The sequence below is a fragment of the Anopheles stephensi genome, chromosome 3 (assembly GCF_013141755.1).
Source record: "Anopheles stephensi strain Indian chromosome 3, UCI_ANSTEP_V1.0, whole genome shotgun sequence".
NCBI lineage: Eukaryota > Metazoa > Arthropoda > Insecta > Diptera > Culicidae > Anopheles > Anopheles stephensi.
Genome location: NC_050203.1, coordinates 69,418,811 through 69,445,029, shown reverse-complemented (window position 1 = coordinate 69,445,029; position 26,219 = coordinate 69,418,811). Strand labels below are relative to the sequence as shown.

The 26,219-nt window shown below is 44.2% G+C and overlaps 1 protein-coding gene across 2 annotated transcripts in view; it reads right to left on the bottom strand.

The window, feature by feature from the left end:
- LOC118512507 (T-box protein H15-like) overlaps window positions 1-25,616 on the bottom strand; it is a 49,605-nt gene extending 23,989 nt beyond the window's left edge. For both annotated transcript variants that reach the window (XM_036057021.1, XM_036057022.1), the window contains exons 1-3: window positions 24,489-25,616; window positions 15,318-15,523; window positions 15,113-15,243 (exon numbers count right to left, since the gene is read on the bottom strand). In XM_036057021.1, the coding sequence (XP_035912914.1) occupies window positions 15,113-15,243; window positions 15,318-15,523; window positions 24,489-24,645 (494 nt within the window). In that variant the 5' untranslated portion in view covers window positions 24,646-25,616. The remainder of the gene's footprint in view (window positions 1-15,112; window positions 15,244-15,317; window positions 15,524-24,488) is intronic.
- Window positions 25,617-26,219: the final 603 nt, after the last annotated feature.

Genomic DNA, 26,219 nt, shown 5'->3' with positions numbered 1-26,219 from the left:
CTAGAGCCACCACCTCTGTGAACCATCGTTTAACAATTCATCAAATTCATCACCACGATACGACTGATTTGATTTCAATAAAGATTCAAATCAAATAAGGTACAAAATAACAAACAAAAAACTACGCGCCCAAGTCCCCCGAGATGGTGATGGTGGGTCTCCCATACCCGATTGTGATCTCGGATGCGCGGATCTCACAACGTACATACACACATTCCGATCACCGATGGAGTGGAAAAATCGGTGGCCCCGGCGTGACGCGGGAAAACAATCGCAATTAATTAAGGGCTGATCAAGAACGACAGACGGGGGGGAATAACACACCCATCAAAAGCACACAGAATTCGGGATGGGCGATAAATCTCACGGTTCATCGCCCGGGACCAACACCCATTCGAACGAGGCGAGCATTCCCGGTGATGAGGATGATGAAAATGGTCGCAATAAAGCACCGCGAAACGAGATCCTCCTATCGAACCTGCTCAACAATGCCGTGCTAGATTAGATAAAACCAATTGTAAAACCCCTGGAGCAGCATCCGGAATTGGATGGAAAAATGGGTGAGACTTCACTGTTTCCGTTAAGTGATGTAGACAACCGGCCACTACTGGTGACGCATGAATGTTACATGTGTCATACATACGGAAAAAAAATCTTCAAGATCAAAGTTCCGGGAAACTGGATTCTAAGCATCCCTAACAAGAAGAAAATGCACCCGGGAAAAGCAAGGAGAAGACACCAGTCACCAGTTCTCTGCCTCTGACCAGCATCAAGAGTGTCGTCCTTCGCTTCCGTTCATCAGCTGACAGTTCACGCGTTACCGTTGGTGACCGTTTTGGCAGTTTGACGTAGGAAATCGACCGCCGAAAAAAAACCCTCCACGGGAGGGTGCAAATGTTTTGATTGACAGATTAGCGCGCTGGTAGCGGAAAAGCGGTGATACCGGCAATTGCCGCTGTCATGTCAATGTGATGCGTGCCCTGCCATCCCCAAGCCAACCACAAGTCTTCCGGTGGTGGAATAAAAAGCCAAAAATGCTCACGAGGGACTCTGGTAGGGTGCCATTTTTCTCACCTTTCTAGGATTTCATGCACTTCCACTGCAAACCAAACCGTGTCATCCGTGTTGGGATGCGCGCGCTGGCATATACACACACACACACACGCTTCGGCATTCAACAATCGGCTCGTCTGCCAATTTCTCATGCCAATCTGGGTATCTTTTCCTGCGCCGTGCTTTGTGCCCCATCCGCCCGGGATTGAACGATTGTTTGACATTTGGCTTAATCAATTTAATTTTCCGACCCAAAATTGTACGTCCAAACAAACCGTTGGTGTTCAATCAATTTTTGTTTCCGTCACTTTCGGTTCGTAATGCCACAGCGTTCGGTGGGAAGTGTTGCAGCCTGACACCGGGGTGGCCACTTTGGGTTTGTGGTGTTGTTTGTGGTCCGACAGAAAGGAAAACAAGAGCCAGCTTGTTTTGGGGCCCATGGACCACCATTTTATGACACAAATTGGGCACTGTTTGATGAACTGCTATTTGCATGGTGGTAATGGTTGCATTTCAGCCTTATGTCTATCACGCTGTGAGTGTTTGCTAGACATCACGATCGAAAAAAGCCTTCTTTTTGCATGTTGCTATTATTTTCTAGACACTTTGGGAAGAATTTGCCTTATCAGTTGATCAGCTGCTTCCAACCTAAATTTCGTTCATTTTCGAGGCAGCTGTCACATTCAAAGCTTCAAATAAAATACGACCACTTTAAAATAATGTACGGAAACAAACGACAAAACCACTCCTCCACACTCCGATCAGGCTCGGCTCGGAAAAAGTAAACCCCACTCCCCATACCGTCCCGACATTGTTCAAACTGTCATTCCAAGGATCATTAATTTTGGAAATTATGATTACCCAAAGGTGGGTCAGCATTGAACGCGTGGCTGCCGATTCGCCGTGGCGCGCTTCAATGGCGCGCTAGGTGGGAAATGGATTCATTGTCGCTGAATATTTCGTCGCCCAATGGCCCAATGGTTTTTTTTTTCCACTCCCGAGCGTCCAACACACTCGTCCTACTCGTCGCGAGCTATTGATTGAGCGGTAACTTGTGAAACGTAACCTGAAAGGCAAATGAAGTACAAAATACGGTACCAAGTACGGTGATAAAAATAAAACACCATCTTGGGCCAAAGGGTTGCCGCCGGCGGGAGCAGCAGGAAAAGGCCGCCACGGAACGGATGACATGAACATAAACCGAAAATTATGAAACAACCCTTGTTTTTTTTTTTTGTTGGACTGCCATGACGCTAATGATCGATTTGCATGTTACAATCGATCGGGTAGGTTTATCGTCGGTTTTGTCGATGAGTATTGGAAAGGTCCTTTTTTGTTTTTGATTCACTCCAGCTCCGTTTGCTGATGGTTGAGCGTTCGTTGGTGGTCGTTCTAGTAACGGTCAACCCTGGTGCGGCTGGCTGGGAACCGGATACGCTTTGAACAGGACGCGGAAAGGTGCTTCCTTTTGCATGTACGCGCGTCGCAACACGACAATGAGGTGCTTATGTGTGAAAAGTGAACTGGATGAAGTTGTTCCTCGGGTGGGGGGGACTATATCAACCTTTGGTGAGGAATGTGGAAAAACAACAAGCCATTTTGTGTAAAGAAACTATCTTACATTTTGTAACCATTTAAATATATGTACTGCTAGGAAGAATTTTGATTGCCCCTTGTCCCTGCGTACTAAAATACCTTATTCTTTTGGAATTTTAGTCTCCAAAGATCTAGGTTCACTGTATCTGGCTTAAGCAAGTTAATTATACCCGAAGCTCCACTAAAGCTGGACTAAAAAGCTAGACGAGATTTGATACCCTGTCCTTCCGTGTGAAGACCATCGTCAGACGCCCAATGAATCTCGGACATGTCCTAATTTGTTGTCGCCTCTGCTTTTTTTCCCCCAATGCATCTATCAGCTGACTGACGCTACTGATTATTTCCATATGGATCTCGCATGGAGCTCTCTATATCTGCTCTCTTTTTTAAAACTTAGCTTTGAATATTTTGTCAGCAATATCAACTATTGCCTATAACTTTGTTTAAATAAAATGTTCAATGAAAATGTCTTCAATCATTACCAAGTCATCCTGGAAATTTTTTCATCTTCTTACTTGAGCTCAACAACCTCACGAGGTCTCGGCCTGCCATTTTTATTTTTCCATGACTTGATTTTACCTGTATCTGCATAGTCAGTCCTTCCTATCGGGAATCGGTCTGCATGGGATTCGATATCCGGTCCTGTCATGTAAAGACCGACGAAGCTATCCCATCGGTCACTGACCCGCTCCAACTTCTAGTCAGAAAACTTCATTACATTACAATCACTAGGCCACTTCGGGAGTGGTCTAGTAGCACATTCGTATAAAAAGGAACCAAAAACTTACTACTAATCTACGGGCAAATTAAGTCGAGAATGCCAGATACATAGACAGTTTAAGAGTTCCTGAGGGTTGTAGTGCCAACGAAAATGAGAAGGAGATATAAATCTAACGAATAAGTAAAGTTTAACATTCTCCACGTATATTCGTCAACAGGTAACGAACTATGGTAAGTTATGTGGGAATCTATTACATTATAATACTTAAGAAAATACTTAAAACTATCATGATATTCATTTACATTCTGAAAAAAAATCTAAAAAAGGCCTCACTTGTTTTCTAGATCAGACGGACTGAGCAGCACCTACGAACTATGAATGAAACAAACAATCAATTGAAAAAGTAACTAAATACCTTCGTATTAAAATTCTATAACGTATATTAAATTAAACCGCTAACACATTCTGCCTTGAATTAACGCAACATCCACGGCAGAACTAAGCCCCACTCGCTCCAAATTAGACATGCGGCGCTGCTATCCAACACCACTTCATGCAACTACAAAAAAAGCCCCCATACCGACCACCAACTACGGGTCCCCCAAAAAACCTAACCGAAGTGTTGACCGGATCGTTAAAACCATCATCGAATGTTTGCCCGCAGCCAGCCCGACGAACTGCAACTGGCTGGCCAAAATATGCCCAATTAGTAGCAACGCACACCCTTCGGTTCGGTCCACCAGCCCCGAACGCCCAGCGGGGAGTCCATAACTCCCCCCATCGTTTCGAACGAGTTTTTTGGACGAGTTCTCGTGAAACTGTGTTGTGATTATTATTAGTTTTTTTCTCTCGCTCAATCCTTACAACTGAGGCACGTTACTTCACGATCACGTCATCGATTGGGAGCGAATCATACCTCATACAGGCGAATGGCGACACGCACACACAGCTTCAAGGGTGAAGCTTTTCAGCAGACGCCAACCACCAAAACGGCAGCGAGAGAAAAAATTAGCAACAGTCAGGCCACGAGTAAACAAAAACCGCACCCGCCGGCCTGTCCCAACCGACCGCTCCCCGACAAGCGCCATAATCGTATTATTTATGATCGGTCGAAACATAAATCGTGCCACCTTACCCACTCACCTATCCAGCCACCACCAGCCACAAGCAGCGAGCAGCATGTGTGTGATTTTTTTTTGTTTCTCTCTGGTGAAGTTCTGCTTTACGCCCGCACAGCATCCTTCAATATCTTTGCTACCTCGCAACACGATAAGGCGCAAAGGGCGCGATCGCGATCATTTATTTATTTACTTCTGCACACACGCATGCTCCGGAGCACCAACCAACCAAAAAAAAAAAACGAAGTGGCCAATCTTTTATCACCTCCGCACCCTTCGAGTGGCCGGCAGTGAACGAGCGCAAAAATGTGCATAATGTGACACCCCAGCATAAATATCATCACTTTAAACTGGTGTAAAATGGGAAGATTTACGGCGGTGCGGTCGCGCACGTTTGGAAAAGGCCAGTTTTTCAAACCGTATGCTGGAACGCTTTTTCACGCACTGCATCGTATTCCACCCGGAGTGGTACAACATATTTACGAGATCTTAAAACCTCGCTCGGAAGAAACCAATATCGTAATCGTTAAAAAAAAACTTTTCACCTAAAACGCGCTAAACAATGTTAGCGCCACCGAGATCGTAACATTTCAACGCCTGCACAAAGTGCAATGTTCTCTGGAGCTCTGGAGCGGTCCGGCATTTGGTTGGCATGGCGTCCGAGCCGTACAATTAACTGGCACCGAATAAATTTTACACCCCGAAAAAAAGAACATGACCATTTGCTGTCGGACATTCAATTTTCCTCGCTTCCTTGACGTGCCGGTTGCGACCTGCACGAACCGGGGGTTTGCACGGGCAAAAGGAGTAGCGGGAGCATCAGGATGGGATGTAGAAGGAAGCGAACAGAAACAAAGCTCCCCTAGAGGTGTTCTGGAGAAGTATTGCAAAATTTTTGAAGTTGAAGATTGTCATATAATTGAACTTAATAAAACTGGACTATAGGACCGGTGGTGGAGGCGACAAGCGTGCCGGTCTTCGTACGGCAGGACCGGGGTTCAAATCCCATCCGGACCGTTCCCCCCTAATGAGGACTGACTATCCAACCACATGATATCATTCAATCTAGTAAGCCAGAAATGGCAGGCATGACTTAAGAGGTCGTTAGGCCAAAGAAGAAGAAGAAGAAACCTGGTCTATGTTCTTCCTCCTTTTTTGGCCAAACGACCTCTTATTATTTTATCATACCTGCCTTTTCTGGCATACTAGACTTTTTGATACCACATAGTTGGATAGTCAGTCCTCACTATGGTGGAACGGCTAAGATGAGATTGGAGCTCCGGTCCTGCCTTGTAAAGACCGACACGGCTGTCACATCTACCACCCGGCCGACCCTGGATCCTAGATCCTTCAAAAAAATTTAGACAATAAATGAGCTCTACAATAAACTACGTATGGATTTTTAAATCTATAAATTTGTTATAAGGAAGTGTAAATTTTGACATCCAGGGGTTCAAGAAATACTAGCAAAGTACTAACCATAGTTAGATTCTTTCTTGAAGATGAAGTTGAAGATGAAGATGAAGTACTTTATCGAACCTTTTTAAGTTGTAGTAGCTATTCCTGGACATCTTTCCAGAGATTTCTGGAGTTAAAATAATAAACAATAACTGGTGCCCTGACAAGTAAAAGACTAAAATATTGCAGTCCAGAAACGCTTAAAAAGATTCTGATTCAGCTTCAATAAACATGCTAATAAAGATTGCAATAAATTCGAGTTCTGTAGAAAAATGTTCCACTTCATCCTCAACAGAATTCACAACAACAGACACGAATGATTCAACGAATAGTCTGATGACTCAAACTCTCTAAACACGAACCAGTAATAGAGCGACCATTACTCATACATCCTAAATTCTCTGGAATATTTATAATATCTTGTCTATCTCTCTTGTACACTTTAAAGCTCTAATATAAAGTTCATAAATCATAACATTCAGTTTAAAAAAAATATTTCAAATTCACGAGAGAGATTTCAATCAACTAACAGAATTTTTATTTATTTATATTTTAATTATGACGGCAAGCGCCGTATTGTCCATCTAACAGAAATATGATAAGAAAATTTGATCTAATCTAAATCTGACTTCTAATATAAATTAATCTAAACAATTAGTCAAATAATAATGAGTAGTATTTTCCATAACCTTTTTTAATAGTTTGTAAACATTTTTCATGTTCAAAATAAATTCTATTTTTCTCCACACATTTACTCGAACAATAACGATTCAAGGTAGCAAAGGTAATATTCTTGCTCATGCAATGCATGTTGGTGCGATAAATATCTCCCCAGTCGCCTAAAATCCTGTGCGGTCCAGGAGAACCGTGCCGAAGGATGTCCCTTTGATCGCTACTCCCCTTGTGCCGGTTCCTTCGTGCAATTCGCTTCACTGTCGCGTGCCAGCGTCTCGTCAAGCGTCATCCCGAAAGGTGTGTTAAATATGAAACAAATGCGCACCCGATAACATAACCCGATAGGACCGGCAAATTACGGGAACTACCCGTAACGGGAGACCGCATGTACGACGAACACGGATGTGCCCCTGGTCAGGTGGATGCATCGAAACGCTTTTAACCACGGATAAGTCGGCGATTGAGCGCGGGACCACACCACGATGTCGATTATCGAAGCGGAAGCTAGTTCGCCGGAACCGGTTCCGTAGCTCAGGTGTCGTGTTAACCGCCCGGACTACGCACAGAAGCATGTAACGAGCATGTTTTTGCTATCGAGTGCCACGATAAGATAAGATACTGCAGGTTCGGAGGTGTGGACCCGTTACTTGCGCATGTGTGTTTCGCTGGAAGATGGTGCACGAAAGGTACAACAGCTGAAGAAAAAGCTTACCACCGGCCGTCTATCGGATTAATTCATCGAGAATGCAAAGGAGGTGTTGAAGAGCTCTAAAACTTCTGACGCGCGAAGGTCGATCCAGTGTCGATCCCATTTAACCGCACACGATTTGCATACGCCGTGGCTCGAACGAGCCTAGGCCATTCGTGGGTGGTCGATGCTCGGTGTTGCCTCGGAGAGGTCGCATACAAAGGCTCGCCTAAGGTATCTATTGAAGCTGAAACACGATCGTGTCGGGCCTATTGTTGCAGGTCGAAAGATGCAACATCTTTCCACCATCGAACCGCTTCCGGCTAGAAGCGCAACCAGAACGTAGCAAATTCGATCTTGTTCGCACAACTGGAGGCGAAGCAGTAAAAAAAACGGTCGCACATCGTTGTTTAGGAAAATTTATTGCCATGTGTAGGAGGTCATGCCATAACTGGGGGTCCGATGACTCGACTGGCACGATTCACTTGCTTCCGAGGGCGACCCGCGAACCAACGAAGAAAACTCATTTTTCATGCACACCAACGACAAGCCAGAGGTCAGCAGTGTCAGGTTCGCAATCAGCCAATCAGCCATCAGACGGCTCAGCTCATTCAAACGGCATTCCTCGGCCGATCTTCCGGCTACTCTCGTTACGGCACTGGAGCTCGTCATGGGAAGTTAGTTTTGAGCGGGCCGGAATAGAAAACTGACCAGGTTCTAGTTTAGGGCCTTCGGAGTCGAGCGCCTTCATCGCCCGCAGTTTAGTCTGGGAAAAGTATAATGGGATCGTTGGTTTTTTTTTTTTTTTGGTTTGTGGACCCAATACAACCTGTCAGTGGGTATCGTATCGGATGGTTTGGTTAGCAAGCATGAGAACAAGCGCAACGGAAGCTAGACGACTCTTGGTCTAATTTAAGCCATGGATAAAGTGTGTTGAGTTAGATTTGTTTCTTCTTTCTTTTGGCCGTGATAATCATTGGACTACTCCATTTTCATCATCAAGAATGTTTGGATGAAGCTCTCCGCTAAAGACAATCCCAGACAATCCGATAGTTGCCAAGACTTGAGGACAGTGAGTTCTGTATAGCAATGCTCATCTTGTCCAGGAATTTTTCAGCTTTTGACTCATTCTTGGATAACGTATCCTGGATCTAGATTTCTCAACCGTAAAGCCTCAATTTCTAATGCATTTTATGTTCACACAGCACTACTAGATCACCCTTAACTGTTTCAGATGATTTCCAGATCTTTCAATTAAAACTCAATCTCTCACATCTTGGCCTAACGGCCTCTTTAAACTCAATCAAAAAAAAGTAGATTAACTATACGATTTTTGGACTTCTGTGCAGCAGATATTGAAGTCATTTGATGAGACAAATATGGTCGATTTAGAATTCGCAAAAAATCTACATCTCTTAAGAGTTCTAGGATCTTGTTGAAATGTCTTGGTTCTTGAGCAGTCCTATTTTAAACTCATTTCGAGCATTATTTCCTTTACAATGTAGTCACCATTGTATGTTCAACAGTTTTGCAACTCTATTGACATGCTCAGAAGTTATGTTGTTAATAACATCACAGTTTACAATGTTTCCAACATCTGCTCCTTATCCAGACCCCCGTTTTGTAAACCATTTACCACAGAAAAAAACATCAAACAGGACTGGACGGGATAAGTTCATTTAAAACATCGATCAAGTACAGATCGTTTGTACCGTCCAGCTCCACATTTATTTCTTGTAATGCATTTATCATAACACAACTGATGCCTATCAGCCGTACACTCCATGCTACTAGCCATGCGCCAGTACATCCACGAAACACCTTATCATTTGCGCTACCGATCGTGTCGTTGTCCGAAAATTGGTTGATTAACACATCGGATAACGCTTTGATCGATCGGCGGCACATTTCTCATTGCTGTGTGTGAATGATAAAATGGTCATTAAAACCGATTGCTACACCCAGCCACCGATGATCCGTTGATCGATTTTGCCAACCAGGCCGGCTAATCTATCGCAACGGGGACTGATCTGCGCCCGTACGACGACCATACGATGCGTGCGATCAACCGCTTAGTCCCTTCGTCGGCTAATGAAATAACTCGATCAAATCGGCAGGTGATTGCGTGTCCTTGCGAGCACATTCGGGCTGTCGTACCGTCGTCTAAACCTTCGCCGGCGCCTTCCGATGTGCCCCGAACCAGCAGTCCTGGCCTTTTTCTTTATATCATCCACTGGATTTTAACTGAAATGCTTCAATTATTTATTGCCACCAGGCAGCCGGCAGTGCAAATATTTACAGCCGATCCTTTTCTCTTGGCACCGATCCAGACAGACACACACACACACATACGAAGCGGCGTGTAATAACTTCTGTCTTTCGATATCACCATCGGTTCTTCACATACGGTTCCTCGATTGCAAACCCCCTGTTTTACTCGCATCCCACCAAGAAGTGTAAAATGCCCTCCAAAATGGCATCGAAGCCAATCGCAGCGGGATGGAAAAAAAAGGAGAAGGGAAAAACGAAAACTCCGGAGACTGGACTGAAGAAGCTGTTGCCACCGGAAGATAAATCAAACTAAATGACTGTTTATTTATTTAATGTACTGAAAGCCATTTTTGCGGTGCATAACGGCTGCGAAACGGAATGCTCAATTGACCGTTTGCTGTGGGCCAACCCGGGCCCAGCCAACGATGCTCTGCATTTCTTTACACCTTTTGGCCAAACGTACGGCCTCTGTCTCAGACGACTGCCGGGAGTCCTTTCTACAGCCTCTCGCCATGCCTGTCGACCCTACGGCTGCGGTAGGATATAAATTGTTTATGTGGTGTAATTTTGCGGTCCATTCATGATCGGAAATTTATCTTATGAAATCATAATCACGCCGGGTTATGTGGTTACGTTCTGCCTCCTCTTTTTTTGTTTCCTTTCCGTCCTCTTTCTGCTGCGTCAAACGCAGAGGCAAAATAGTGTCACATCTTGTGTGATCGTACAAGAGCGTGCGCCGGCCGGGCTGCAGCCAAGGGTGGCTGGTGCAATGTTCACTCGCCTAAACGATGAGGCGTTACGTGTGCGGCTGCACGTTGGCCCGTCTAAAAATAAGGGTCTTAATTAGAAACTAGATGGCCATTTGCGCAAGACGTTTCGCACACGGTGGTGATCATTTTTCCAGCTCGTCGTTGGATCTGTTCCGTGGGGTAAAACCAGCCCCGGAACCGGATTCGCTCGTGAAAGACGAACGCTCAATGATGTTTAACGATTTTTTGGATCAAATTTCCAACTTTGCTGTAGAATGCTGCTGCTGTGCCGTGGAAGAGCGGACGAGCAAGACTACACGGGTCAAAGTGGGTCGACTGCAATCAAATGAAGGTGTTTATTTCGTGATGGCGTTTAACGCCTAACGAACGCAATCCGAGCCCGCCGTAGCATCTTCCTATGGCCTGCTGGAAGACACACATTGGACCGATTCGGACGCTACGATGAAATTAAGGAAATTAAACTAATAAAATTAACAGGAAACAACGAGTAAACCTGTCATCGAACTGATTATCGTCTCGGATGCCTATCGGGTCGAAGAAGCCCAGACCCGCCGTACAGGCCGGGGCAAACGAATCGAACGAACTTCTCGTAAACTCCAGTGTCCAGGAATATTCTTTCGAAGCGGCACATATGCTCCACCGAAACCTCCGAACCGATCGATCCGGGGCTGCGGGTAGTCCACAGCATCTTAGCTCAAGTCGTCGTAGGCAAGAAACCCAAAAAAGGAAAAGAAACGAACAGCGAGCGAAAGAGTGGACCTCGAAGAACAAAAAACCCTCATCTCGACAGCAAAACGCTTTATCGCTTCTGATCATCTGTAAAGTGGTGGCGGTGGTGGCATTGGGAAGGAATGTGCGTACGAACGACCGGTGGTTTCTCAGCTTCGGTCTAGGAACGTGGTGGAAGATGGAATTCTTTTATTATCTTGTTTTGTCACTTTCGAACGACACCGAATCGATGATAATCTTCGTGTTTTTTTAATTTGTAATTTGATACATAAATTTAATTTTAATTACATGCTGATCGACGGAACGGTGATTCCGATCGAAGCTTATCGTTTTACCTGCTGCACGATTGCTTCCTACTTGATTTGCACCGTCACTGCGGGACGGCTACCAATGTTGTGTGTGCCATAACGACGGCGATTGTTCGGCGAGGAATAGTTCACCACCAAAATTGGGTCCAGCTTCAGCTGTGCTTTGTGCTCGGATGTATCCAATTAAAATATTTGTTTTGATGAGTGCTTGTAACATCAATACGGTTGACGATAAGATTATGTTTACAAGTTATCAACTCCCTGTACTTCAACCTCTGCCTGATCTTTATCCATGAGCTCTAACAGACAGAGCAACATCTCAGATGAACATATCTCTTGAAGAACTCGAATATAGAAAAAATTCACCGATCAACCAGATTTTTAAGACTACTCTTAAAATTTGTGCCAAGTCCCTAGCCTAGGAGGTAGAAACTTCGAGTACTACAAATCAGGATCTCTGGTCTTTCCTTTGTACCTGAGACCAAGTCTTAAATCAAATAGCTATAGAAAGAACCTGGGATCATGTAGCGAATAGACACATGTCGTCGCCATCGTCCAAAACTTACTACAGGCAGCTGATAAAACTATCGGTAGACTTGTGCAAAAAATGTATAGTCCAAGCACTCATGTATGTCTCATAGTCTTAGCTTAGTCCAAAGCTTAGTAATACAATATAGACCTTGAAAAGGAATCACTTTAATAACAATCTCTATGTATCGCACAAAGCTTCCATATTGTTCAAGGCTTTAGCCTCCGCAGGCTCTGGTAGTAATATCCGAAATATACTTTCAAGCCATCCAAATAAACTGGGCTGAGTAATTTTCAGGGTCAACTCCAGTAGCTTCAAACAGTTGATAGATAAAAATGACTTCAATATCTTCGCTTACAATCGATCTTAAAACAAGTATTTAAAGATGTTCTCCAGAGTTGGAAACTTCTACAAGCGGTTGTAGCCCTCAAACATTAAATGATTCACTCAAAACACTGTCCCACAGCTAGCAATAGAATGACAATCAAGATCAGGTTAATCTCTGTGGCCGTTGCGAATCTATTAAAGGTTATTCTACTCATTGATTGCTTTAAAATCTCGTTCCACGAAATGACCACAGTAAAACATATCATCAGACACAATAAATCCGCTTTTAATTTGCTGTGGGAAACAGAACTTCACAACTGCAGGATCGTGCAGATCATTGCAGGCAACGATCGCTTGCTGGACAGCCAATAAAACCATCATCCATATGGTACCAGCTGTACAATCGCGCACTTCACCATGTGTCATGACATCGTTTGTAATGAGACAGGCGAACTCCCCCTTGTAATCGTACAAAGCATTACGGGTCCGTTCAATCCAAACCAAAACACCAATAAACTCCAACGTGTTAAACTCATAAAAATACGGCTTCACGACGAAGCGGACGCTCTAAAAATCGATCGTGCTAAACGGGGCTCTACCGGATGGACACATCCGCCGGAGTGAGATAAAAGTAATAAAGCAGACCAGCCGAACAGATCGAAAGAAAACAGTGTCGGGAACAGCTAGCGACGTAAATCTTGCCTTTATGCTTATTGATTTATTCTGCGCCTCGGTTTCCGAGGCCTTTGCTTCCCATGCCTAGCCCAAGCGACCTCATCACACCGAACGCGTGATGCCAAGGGTCCGTTCGAGCGATTAGTGTGATACTGGCACGCAAAAATACCGGCAGGCCCGGCAGTCAGACACTCGTTGACAAGAATGGTCCACTTTAAACATTCATCCGTCCGGAACCGACAACACCGCGTCGAGGAAGAAGCAGGAACCGTAAATTATGATTTTATTTGAAGAAATTGAAACGAACCCCCCGGTAAAGGTGAAGGAATGTCTATAGCCCCCGGGATGGGGAGCACTGGTTGGAAAAGCCGGAGTGTCGCTTCGGTGTGTGGTCGAACGGTCGAACTCCCCCACGGCGAGGACGATATCGGTAGTGAACTCGGAGGTCTGTTGGGGTCTCTAGCGTCATTCTGCTTCGTGTTCAGGACCCAAAGCCAAAGGTGACCGAAAAGGTGCTGCGCATCCGCAACTCCTCGATAAACCAGTTTAAAAAAAACACCTCGACTCCCCTCTTTACTGCATGACAGGTTCCGATCCGGCAACACCGACGAAGGCCTCATTCGCCTTCCCTCATTGACATCGTGAAAATTTATCACTTTCATCGGGTGGATTAGCGATTTTATTGCTTTATTGCGGCGACGAAATGTTATAAAAAGAAAAAAACGGCTGCAAGAAGAGCCGGCCCGAGCACCAAGGCCAAGGTCCAGCTCTCAGGTTCTTATAATACCCGGTTCAAATCGAACCTGATTATGATCCGTGATCTCCGGGCTGCGGACCGTTGCGATGGTTCGTTGTTTTTCACACCTCCTAACAACCCGGATCACCGGTTGTTGCTGGCTCTCGGGCGGAACACCGGTAACGAGCTTACACGCCCGGGGTGTAAACATGTCGCTTGTTTGCGTCGCGCAGGGGATGCTGGTGAAGACCGGCCGCAACGGGACATTGCGACAGGCTATAACTGTGTGCCTTGAACGGTGTGCCGTTCGGTAGATGATGTGCTGGCCGGCGTGTCCAGGCTGACTGAACCTACGAGCTGAGCTCGTAAAGCAATAAAACATCGCGCATGCAAAGCCGGTTGAGAAAATTCGAACCTTGGCGTGAGAAGTGGCCAATCGAGCAGGAAGGGATTACACACATACTGCGCACGATCGAACGGCTATCGACGGATGTGGTCGGGGTCGTTCGGTGAGAAATTGCTGGCTCGATCGCGATCCATGCTCGTGTATGTAGAATTGCTGTTTGACCTTGTATCTATGGTGATAAAAACCCGTACAATGCTCTCGTTACTCGTCGAAGTTCATGATCTCTTTCCAGATCGCATATCATAAAGCACCCCCTCCTAAACAAGGGCATTTCTTTATGTTCTACACCCGATACAACAGGCAATTTCACAATTTCAAATTGCATGCCACAACACAAGCAACATGCATTCGATACATCAATAAAGAATACTTCTCCCAGCATCATCGATCGTTAACGGCTGTCTCGCACAAGGCAGCCGGCCCTGAAGCAAGACTCTCCATGGTCACCCTCAACTTCGGTAAATAAAACTGACAACTCAAAATAACCTGCAAAAGTGTCCCGTGTGCACAGAAAGCCCTCCATACTACTGCTAACATAATCAACGTCCTACACGGCTGTACGGCTATCGAGCGGCCAACTATCTGCGTTCACCCGAACAACCCGGACAACCTCGACACGTGTCATCGGTGCAGCTTTATCGAGAAACCGCGCGTAGGCTACCTATCGACCGATCCTATGCACTTGGGTGTGCTAATTGCCCACCGATTACAAACTCATTTACCCGCAATTACTAGGCCTGCCGTTGCCGCACATACACACGCGGGGTCACTAGCTGCAACGCTATGCTCTCGAACCCTGCTGTGCACTTTGTCACACACACACACACACAGTCCCGCGGAGATTGCTACTTGTGCGGCCCTACCAACATTTTGTTCGACAGCCATTTTTACGCTGTTGACAGATGTGCTGTCGGTTTGGGAGACCACGTCAAAAACAGCCGCCCAACTGCAGGTCTCGTGATTGACACATCTGTCACGTGTGGCACAACCAATGGCGGCGCCCTCTGCTCAGGTCACTGCTCAGGGTGACATCGTCCCGTTTTCGTACTTACCGTCCCGTTTTCGTGATGATCATCTCAGTACCAAGATCGTGGAACTTGTCCCACAGCTCCTTCGTTTCCAGATGACACTGTACGGGTCGCAGCTCGTCACAGTTGCACGATCCAACGATCGTTGATTTGGACTGTGAAATGAGACATTGGGACACAAAGAAGAGGATAGTAATTGAGGATCAAGTAAGCAGTGCGCCTTAGTTACCTGTGCCGGTTCCGGTGTGAGCCGTTCCTCGTCGGAAGGACTGCCAGTGGTGCGGGCCGGTGACGTTGTTCCCGTACGAGCCTTGGACGTTCGAACTTTCGCTGTGCTGCGATAAGAGGTAGCAGCCACCTCAGAATCACTACATTGCTCCACATCCACATCGATATCGTCATCCGCTTCCGGGAACCGATCAACAGATAAAGGACCTACAGGGAAACGAATTTATCTTTAATTTGCCAAGCCTTACACAACTTCATTGTACCATTAGCTAGAGCTTGTTCCTTATCAATAAATCATCGTACAGCGATTCTTTTCGCACTCCCATTTGCTAAACGCGTGACGCTCCTCATCACATTCGCCAAGTGTGGAGTTTAATTAAATTTGCATCTAAATTAAGCGTGAAACAAACGTTCGCTCGTGCGCTCAGCTTGTCTAGTGGCTTTTTGTTTTGCTGTTGCCCCAGCACAACGCTCGTTCTATCTATTCTAATGAGCTGCAAGCCCTGTTCTCACCCGCCGCATTTTAACATTTCTTTACATCTGCTAGCTGGCCGGAGATTTCCGCCATCTCCGGATAGCGCGATTGCCATGGAAACCTCCCCGGTTTTTTCCCCGAACCGAAAGAAAGCGCGATAAGGTTCGAAACACCGAACACTTGTGCCGCAGAACCGTGGCGCAGTAAATCATACAGGCATAGCCAATGATTTATGGACTTCTCTCGGCTGTCTAGGAAAAACTCTCAATGCAAAAGGAAAGGTTGTGGGCTTTAAGGGAAAAAATGTAAAGCTCACCAAACTTTGCTTTTCCAAAAGGGCTTTTTAGTGGTTTTTTCACGAGTTTCTCAAGGCAAGATATGCGAAGAACATGTAAAAAGCAGGATAAATTTGAATAATATCTCGTACTTCTGCAGTTTGCGGCGTTACATTGATGCTCCCAGTGTAAACCGGAGCAACCTTTTTACAAGGCTCTAGCTCATGTCACAACGGCTTCCTGGACGCTATTCAAGATGGGTAGAACGACCATTTTTTTTATCTTGCAGTACATTCCTTCACGTGTCAAAGGAGGAGCTAAACTATGCTTAAATTCCCAGCTATTACATTTAACCATCAGCTTCTTGTATATCATTTTTGGCACGATAAACGATCCATTTAAACAAAGCGCAGCTAATGAGATGGTTGAATTACCCCTTTTTGTCGCAAGACGTTTCGTTACTTCAACCGCCACTAATACCATATATTGGAACGGTTTCTCATTGTTCCTTACGCTATTACCATCAAGTGCTAAGAAGGCCGCAGCCTATGCGACTCCTTTTCCTAACCACCAATTGAACCACGTCAGCTGCTGAGGGAGAAGATCCATCCTTGTACATGGCCCCTAAATCCCTGATTTGTATCCCTTCCGGCATCCCTCAATAAATAACCTCAACAAGCCATGGAACTGTTTTGTTGACTGTATGCCCTTTCCGAACGCTGCCAGGACCTCTGGCAAAGGATGCTTCACCATTATCGCTTCCATTGGCGTTGGTTTTTTTCTCTCCACTACCACGTTTCTCGCGGTCTATCCAACCGCAAACTGATCGGCTAGGAAATTACCCTTTAATTATACAATTTATCAAAATTAGACACAAAATCATAAAGGACCGAGTGACACGCATGCACCGTTTAAGGTCCCGTAGATGGTTGCTGATCGATTGAGCGGATGGTCCTGTCCGGTGTGGGGTAGAAACCGGTAGGAAGCGAGTGTCGTGGTAACACATGGATAATGATAAAATAATAACCTCCTTGATAGATAATAACAGTGCTGTCTGCCAGATCGGTCGCTTCCCTCGCGTACACGCTTGTGAGGTATCAATCGTGCGTTTGTTTCAGCTATTTTTAACGCGCTCGGTGGACTGCACTAGCGACAACAGATGGACATACCCAAGGTCTGACCGAAGAATTCTGATGAAGGTCTCCAGGATACCGTAGTGGAACCCGCTGCAGCCAAATATCGCCCGGCCCAAAAACCCAAAACGAGCTGTCATTCAATCAACACGGCCACTGTGACTACCTGGAAATCTCGCCTAATCCCCGGGAGCACTATTCCAATTTAGCGATTGCTCACCGATTTTCGCCACCATTCCGAAGCGTCACCCTGCGGCTTGGTGGTGGATGTGAAACCGAAACCATAATTACCATACGATCGAGACTGTGTGTGCATGTGTGTGTACCACAGTCACCACACACCGTACCGCCTCCCGGCGGAAAAGTGAGCTTCTTTGCTCCCCGCCGCCCACCAACCGACCGATCGACAGCTGAACGTGTAATAGAAAATTATTAGACAAGTCGACAGGTTTCGGTGCTGCCGTTTGCGCGGTTTGCAATTAATCGACCCAGCGTCGGAGCTGACAACAACTCGATGTGTTTATGTTGATTTTTCTGCACCCTCCGGTGTTTCACGCTTTCCCAGCTTGACGGTTGCGCCAGGTCGGTTTATAAAACTCGATTCGACATGAAGCGTAGAATGCACGAGGGAGATGGTGGTGGATGGCTGACCAAAACCACGGAATATAATGAAAATTTGATTACCTAATGGGGAAACTTTCCGGCGATGCTTTAATGAGAGTGTTGAAAATAGACGAGCTTCACTAAACAACGTTATTAGGGAAAACAAACATTTCAGTCGGAGTAATATAATACTGTTGAACTCGTAAAAATCTGTATGAGATTGTTCTCCTTACAGAACTAGGTATAGATCCTGTAATTGATCATCTAACTAATGACGAAGGAATTGTGAACTTAAACTTGGAATGAAAAAGTTATTTAATTCAATAAAATATTTAAAACTACTTTTTTTACCACATAGCAAAACGAGAAGCCAATCAACAAAACGATATGATGAAAATACCATAAAAATCCAAACATAAAAAATACATACAATAAACCGAAATGAAATAATTAAACAGAAGACAAAAGTGAAAAAGCGCTACAAGAAACAAATACACAACAAAAAAAAAAACAATAAAAAAATTGTACAAGAAAAAAGCTTACAACAATGTATAAAACATCGGACAAGAAGAAGGATAAAACTAGCTTCTTCCTAAAGTAAAATATAAACGAGGCTAGGAAAGATAAAAACAATTTAAATATAATAAGCAAATGACTGTTCATAGCGATAGAAATTTAAAATATTGAGAAAAGAGACTTCTACTAATGAAACATAAAATTTTTCAGAACAAATTAAATCAATAGGATGTTCCGATAATTAGTGCAATAAGAAATAAGAAAAAGAAAGAAATAAGAAGAGGAAAAGAATGAAAATAAAATAACAGCAGAAAAGAAAAACACAAAAAAGTTATAACATGTCAGCCATTCCTTCAAGAGAAAGCAAAATGTGAACACGATAAAAGTAAAATAAATATTCAGAAGCTCCAATTAAAGTAGAAAATTGATGTTTGACGTACAGAATATAAGTAAGTGTAAACACTTAATTTTGTCGATTTATTTTGGCTTTAAAACACTAAAGTAGTCTCGAAAATTGTTAAACAAGCAAACAAATAAAGCATTCTCGTTCGCTATAACTTAAAACCAAACCTAACACTATAAAACTAGAAGATAAATCTTTGGACGTGCATGTGTGCATTACTACTCCCTTTTGCTATACCTTCGCCGGCTCGTTCGATCACGAATCCCATTTCGGATGCGCGCACATTATCGCTCTTTCACGATATGAACTTACGCTCTTTCACTGCGTACGTAGTACAAGCACTATCAACCCTAATTACTGTCTGACGCACTAATGAAGGCGATAATCTATTTTAAATTAATTTATGCATTTGTTGCACCGAACGCTCAGCACGCACTCCAAACCGCCCCACATGCATCCACGCGCATGCACATGCACGCAGCCACACATGAGAGGAGTCATTTTTGCGTGTCTACCGCTACCTCGCATCTAAATTATCCTGTCTCCCCCAGTACCGTCACACCAATGCGTTTCCAACCCAGCTCACACCGTCGATGTGGAGCATGAGAGCTTCTCTTATCTACTGCCAGCAATGAAAGGTTGTTGTCTTAGCTAAATGGAAACCATCCTTTCAGCCACCCTGCTTGGCTTCTCCCCCCTTGCGAGCTTTTCGTAAGCAAAACAACAACCGTAACAACCCTCTAGTCGGTTGGTAAGTAGCTGGCGCACCGACGAACACGATCGGTTATTAATCTCGGCGACACTTGCCCCGGACGACGCAAGAATGGCGCAACGCCGGGCGCACATTTTATCCCACGCGTGACATCAACGCGTCATCGCAGAATTCAATCCCCGGGCAAACGCAATTTCGGCTTCACCGAACCGAAAGGCGAACCCCAAAACCTCCCCCCCCCCCCCCCCCCGCCCAAACGACTCGTCACGGATGGTGGCCGGAAATTTATGACAAACTAACGGATTAACTCCGGGCTTCTGTCGTAAATTATCAAACGGAGCAAAACAGCGGGCCGAAAGAGACACACACACAGTCAAATGAAGTTTTCGAGGTGAGCAGAGGAACGAAGGAAAACCGGGTACTGTTGAGGGCCTGCCTTGAGTGACTACTGCCGAAATAATATGACCGTACGACCCATCTTGGATGTTTAGGTGAGATTGACTCACGTTTCACATTTCAGTTTCACCGAGAAACCGTCGCGTTAGTGGAGTTAAACGGTTTTCGACAAACGATGAAGAACGGATCCACTGTCAACCCACCAAAAAAACGACGGCCACCCGAAACCAGCGATCCGCGACATCGATCGCTGGTGATGAATAGTTGATAGATATTTTTGCTGCATAATTTGCCAAACGTATCGGTAGATCCTCGTTCGCCCACGAACGCCATCCAGCTGCCATTCGTACAGCAAAAGGGTAGCGTTTGTTTATGTGTGACTCAGACACAGACGAAATCCGTCATCGATCGAAACGCGATGGTTTATTACGGTGTGGGCAGAAGCTTGTTAACAGGAGAATACCATTTTATGGCGCACCCCCGCGCACAGGGATGCTGCGGAAGCGGGACAAGACTGCCGGTCAGTAGTTTCGGAGCAGATTTATTTCAGCTGAAAGCGCATCGAACAAAGTTGTTTTAATGGGCCATCCCCGGACAAGTTTGTATCGGTGCCGGTGGTTGAGTTTGGGAAGGAATATATTTTGATACAATAAATTTGGCTGTTGCCGCTGTTTGCAGATGTGTAATCGACACGCGTTTACATTAGTTTAAAAATAACTTTCAACGTATTTTGTTAACTTGAGAGAATTGTTTATGAGCGAAACGATTATTCAGGTACGCATTAAAGCATCGATCAACTTCCGATGGCGAGTAAAATATGACTGCTATGAATTCTTTGCGGCAATCAGCTGGAACCTTCCATAACAAACTAAATATTTTTAATTTTAGTATTTGATTTTAAAAATTTTTGACGGTTCAAGCTCTTAATTGATGCAGCATCTTAGATATATATTGAGACAAAAATGTCTTCCAAAAGCTATAGACTGGCGTTTACACAAAACAGCCGATAGCTTGGTGTTGAGATCAAATGGGAATTTCCCTTGATAAACGACGCACCCCAACCATAAATAAATATTCTTCTGAGTGATGTCTTCTCTTCTTCTTCCTCGGCACTACAACCTCGAGAGGTCTCGGCTTGCCATTTCTGGATTTCTGTGACTTTATTTTCCCCGTAGTAAAGTAGTCAGCCCTACGTACGGGGAGGCGCTCTGGATGGGATTTGAGTCCCGGTCCTGCCGTTTACGCAGACCGGCGTTGTTATCGCCTCAGCCACCGGACCACCTCATGAGCTATCTGAGTGATGATTATGTGTTAAATGAGCGACGTCGTTTCAATCGTGAACAGTGAAACAATTTCCATCCTCATCAAACCTCATGAGATAAGGCAACAAGACAATTTAACCTAATATTTTATTGATATTATCTGCACCATGTCTCAAAACTCTGTTGAGTGCCCGAAATCTCTGCTCTATTAGAATGTCAAACGGATGTTCCAATTGTAGTTTCTTGACTTCCTAAAGATTTTTTTCGATTTGGCAGGAATAACCTGACCGTAGTCCTTTAAGTTCGCCATACTAAATCAGATGACTATATTTTATTTGATTATTACGAACATAAGGCGATAAGAAACATGTTCGTATAAATATGAAGTCCGAACTCACCCAGGATAAGGGAGGCGGTCACAATCTGGAGAAGGAAATGTATCGAAACCAACGTGAATTGTAACTCAGTTTTTAGCTCTATTTTGTAAGTCCTTTCCTATTGAAAAAAAATCTGAATTCAATGCTCTGAACATCCAGTATTAACTATACAGGGCATATCTAATTTATTTTATTATATGACCGTGCTTAGACTAACTTCTTACTGCAATGCTCCTCTGCATATTCCAAATGAGCAAACGAAACAAATACGCAAATCTAAACGGACAGTAAGCCATCAACATTCCTTAAACTCAAACCTGGTATAAAACCCCTTCCAACAGGGGAACACTCACAAATCAACCCGTCAACCAAAAACGCCGGCCGTGTTCCACTCCGCCGGACCATCCCTGCAGTCCGTCCGAGAGTGGTGATGAGAAACATGAGCAGCTCATTTTCACCCAGTTTCTGCTGTCGCCATTGCTGTGCCTAGCCTAGCCCATCCGTGCCCGACCGTAAATCATGATCTCATTCAATCGCAAACACCAGACGCAGACCTCAGATCACATCCCGCGTCCGCTGCTTTTTTTATGACACTTTTGTGCTGCGAACGGAAGATTTCTACTTCGCTCCGGTGTGAATAGTTCTCAACAGTAGCGGCAGGCAGACGGTTGGCCATTTTTTTTTTTTTGCTGTCTTGCTCTTGTGACCAGTGATGAGTTTACTTCCTTCCGGCAGACGGTAAAAGGGGTAAAAAGGTATAAAATATGTGATGCTGTTTGATATGAATCCACACCACACGTTAAAAGTCGCTCTTGGGCTGCAGTTGGGTTCGCATTTATGCCGCACGCTGCCTAAAATTTCCCATCTCCATGAACTTTAGCTTGAAGTTATACCGGCGCTCCCATCGTGTGCATACTGTGGAAGTGCTTTAATTCATCACCATTTTTATTTCGGTGTCTCTGTATTTCCCACTTATAAATAGATAGAGTTTTTTAGCTGCTCACACTTTAGAATCATAATTCTTTGAAGTGCAGGTTAGCAGATTTACAGGGTTTCGGCTGATGAAATATAATTTTCTTTCACTTTATCCTCATTTTTTTCTCACGTATTAGAACTCAACATTGTTTGTAGTAGTCTGTACAGTTGATATCCATACCGGATAAACTGAGGGTTAAAGTTTAATTGTAGGTATGCCGACGCTAGTGTCTACTCACACCATACGAACCGTGACAATGTCTGCTATCTGGAACATGTGATCGGGGTACCAAGTTACGCTCGATAGTGAGTATCGATTGCTACTACAAACTACTCCTGTGCCCAGTAGTGGCAAACATATAATTACGCAGAAATGATTGTTTTCCATCAAGCTTGTTGTTATTTTTTTTTCCTTTGGTTGCATTTTGCTTGGTTTAAACGGCATCAGGATGAGCATTATTTGTACCGATTAGCGTCATGGTAAGCTGAGTGAGAACAAAACGGGCTAATGTTGTGAAGATTGCGATCGTTAGATAGCCAGAAAGAGATGCATTTTACTTTGTTTTGTACGGGAAAAAAAACTTGCGGTATGTTGAATCGCTAAGGTTTAAATGTGATTCAATGTAGGTCGAAACGCTGGTTCTTATTGCCCGAAAGACTTGTTCTTGTTGTATACCTATACACTATACTAACATTGGTCTAATTAAATCACAATAGAAAATTAAGTTTGATAAACAGATTGATGATCATCTACGTCAGTGTTAAAACATATCTGTTAAGGACATTAGCTGCAATCAATATTTTTTAAAATATTAAATAAACCCGAAAAAGTAGGTCCGTATTGAGGACTGACTATCCAACTAGGTGGTAACTAAATCTAGTAAGCCAGAAATGGCAGGCATGGCCTTAAGAGGTCGTTCGGCTAAGTAGAGAGAGAGAGAGAAGCCTGAAAAACTAAAGTCGATAATATACTTTGGAGCATTAAGTCCCTTCAAAAATCTTAATATTAAGATCCCAAGCTAAAATATTTTTAATTAGTTACCAATTTTATCTGTATCAAGACTATTTTTTACAAATAACAACAACAAATCCCTGCTCCAATCCACTGTTGTTGTTCATGCCGTCTGCCATCACTTACGAACTAATTATAAAGCTCCGAACATCACATCACGGATCGGATCGGCCCCAATTCGGCCACGGAACTCCCTTTTGCCGCATTTCGTTGTTGAGTTTTGAGGTTTGTGATGATTGTTTGAATACTCCGACTCCAACTCTGCAATGTGTGTCTCGGTTCCTGTGCTCGCCTGTTTCTAATGAGCGTACGATGACTAGCAGCAAACAAACAAATGCTTCTCGGTTGGATGATTACGTTGGATGAAGTTCGTACGTTATAGATTATTTAACGTTAGTTTTATTCATTAAAACTATTCCAGAACGATAATAGATTTGATGTAGAGCGATTGTATAATATATTTATAAACATAGTTCTATGTTCTTCATATTGTGATTCAAACTCAGAACTTTATTTAATGCGTCAGTGGAGCCTGCAAATTAATTACATTATTTTATAGCAGTCGATATTCCAACTGAAATGTCGTTCCTTCCTAATCTCGTCTCTAACTCAACCAATTTAACTCTATAAATCAATATTTTCACTATTCACGCTGAACACAGTCCTCTAATCAGCGTACAGCGTTATTGTATGTTCGCAGCCCATCCTTACAACGGACCACTGTTTCCCAACATGGTACATTCGATGCATGATTGTACCAATGGTGTGAAATCATTCAATCAATCATCGATGCTTGTTCGCTGCAAGTCATGTTTCCTTTTACCTTGCTGATTAGAAAACAGAAGAGAAAACTTCATTGCCAAGCAGTGTACGAACTGCGTTCATTTCAATTCAACGTGTGAATTTGAAGATTTAAATTTCGACTTTTCGACGAGCTCAAATCTTCAAAGGCCTAGGACTAGGATTACATATAAGACTTTGCTATATTAACTAGAATGCTAATCAATAGCTAAATAAATAAATTCAAACTCACTGCTGCTTCGCTCGGACGGCTCCCGGCTCGAACCGTTTCCACCGCGGGCCATAATGGCGGCGATTGAAAAATCGGTCCCGCTGCTTCCCGTTTTCGATGCAACCAGTGCTGCAGCTGCTGCTGCCGCTGCTGCCACCGTTTGCGTTCCTAACAGCATTTTCGAATTGCCCTTCTACACAATTCTTCAACTAATTCACTCTTCACCACTCCACACGTCGACGGCCAAGCGGGCTAGCAGCCTATTTTTGTTATTTATTTCAAAATCAAACCAACAAAGCTAACAGCTAGCTCGGCGGACGATGTTTTTTGCTTCCTTCAAATTGCAAACACTTCAATCTAGAGAGCAGCATCGAGTGGCTGCCCGATGAAAACCCATTCAGCATCACAATAATCACACACACGCGCACACATCACACTGCCAATAGTTTCAACACATCCGCGAGCCATTTTCGAGCTTTGTACGGGCGAAAGGAAAATTAATGGAGCCTATTTTTTCCTGCAGCCCCCGAACGCTATCGAACGATAATCTCTGTCAGGCCTGATTTTATTTATTTATTTGGCTGCTTTACTTTTGCACAACGGCCCACTGGAAAGCAAGTTTTCGCCATTGATCGTTGATACTAGTCGGGGTGTTTAAAATTTTTCCCAAATTCTGATACGGAGAAGAAAAAAACACACACGCACACACCCCTTAAGCGTACACGCAACGGCGACGACGACGAAAAATAATACGACGCGTTTTTCGCGTATTCGCGCGTTGGAAGGTTTTGCGTTTACGTGCGCTTACGTGCGCCGGTAGCAAGCAAACTGCAAGGGACTGCTGAATGCATATCATGGCCGCCATTCGGGGCCACCAAACCCGAGCTGCTCTTTCGCCACCGGGGGAGAAGCAGAAAAAAAACACTACAGCAACATCATCAGCAAACAATTTCTAGTGGGATGTTTTTTTTCTGTGTTATTTTCCTTTGGCCCCAACTTGAAGCTCCGCACGAGAAAAGGTTGCTTCACTGTAGAGTTGGAGCTGCATATGAAAATGTGGTGGTTGTGTTTCCCGATGCTACTACTACCCCCATCTAAAGGGGAGCACACCAAACAAACGCTGCTGGCGTAGGAAGCAACCCACCGTGCTCACGCACACACACACACACTAATTCTACGAGGGAATGACAGAATGAAGGGTGGAAAAAGAGGCGAAAGAATGACGAGAGTGGCACAATGGTTTTGTTGGTTTTGTTCTTTTCTCCATCGGAAAGTGTATGCAATTTCATAAAGAAAAACCGGAACATCAACATAAGCTAGCTCATAGCTCCGCCCTCTTCGCGACCTGGTAGCTGAGTTGCATTCTCACCGTGAGCGTGAGTCTCTCGTGCAGTGGTGAGACGGATCTCATTTCACTGCTCACTGGTAAGCGATGGTGAGTGCCTGAAGTGTTTGACACTCCAAGAAATCACCATAACTTCGTGCTGTTTGTTGGTTAAGATTTGTTTGAATGTTAAAATATTTGAGCAATTGGACCTTGAACCTTGAACATCAGGATTTGAACTTGAAAAATGAATGTAAATAATTATGAATTTCACATGAATTTTCACAATTTTGTATTTCTTGCCTATTCAGTTCTGTGTCTTATATTTTCTTAGAACCTCATTGGGTTATAAAAACCTCATTGGGATCTCTCTACAAAACGATTCCTCTCACATCCCTTTTTCGATACCCCTTCTAGCCCTCATCCTT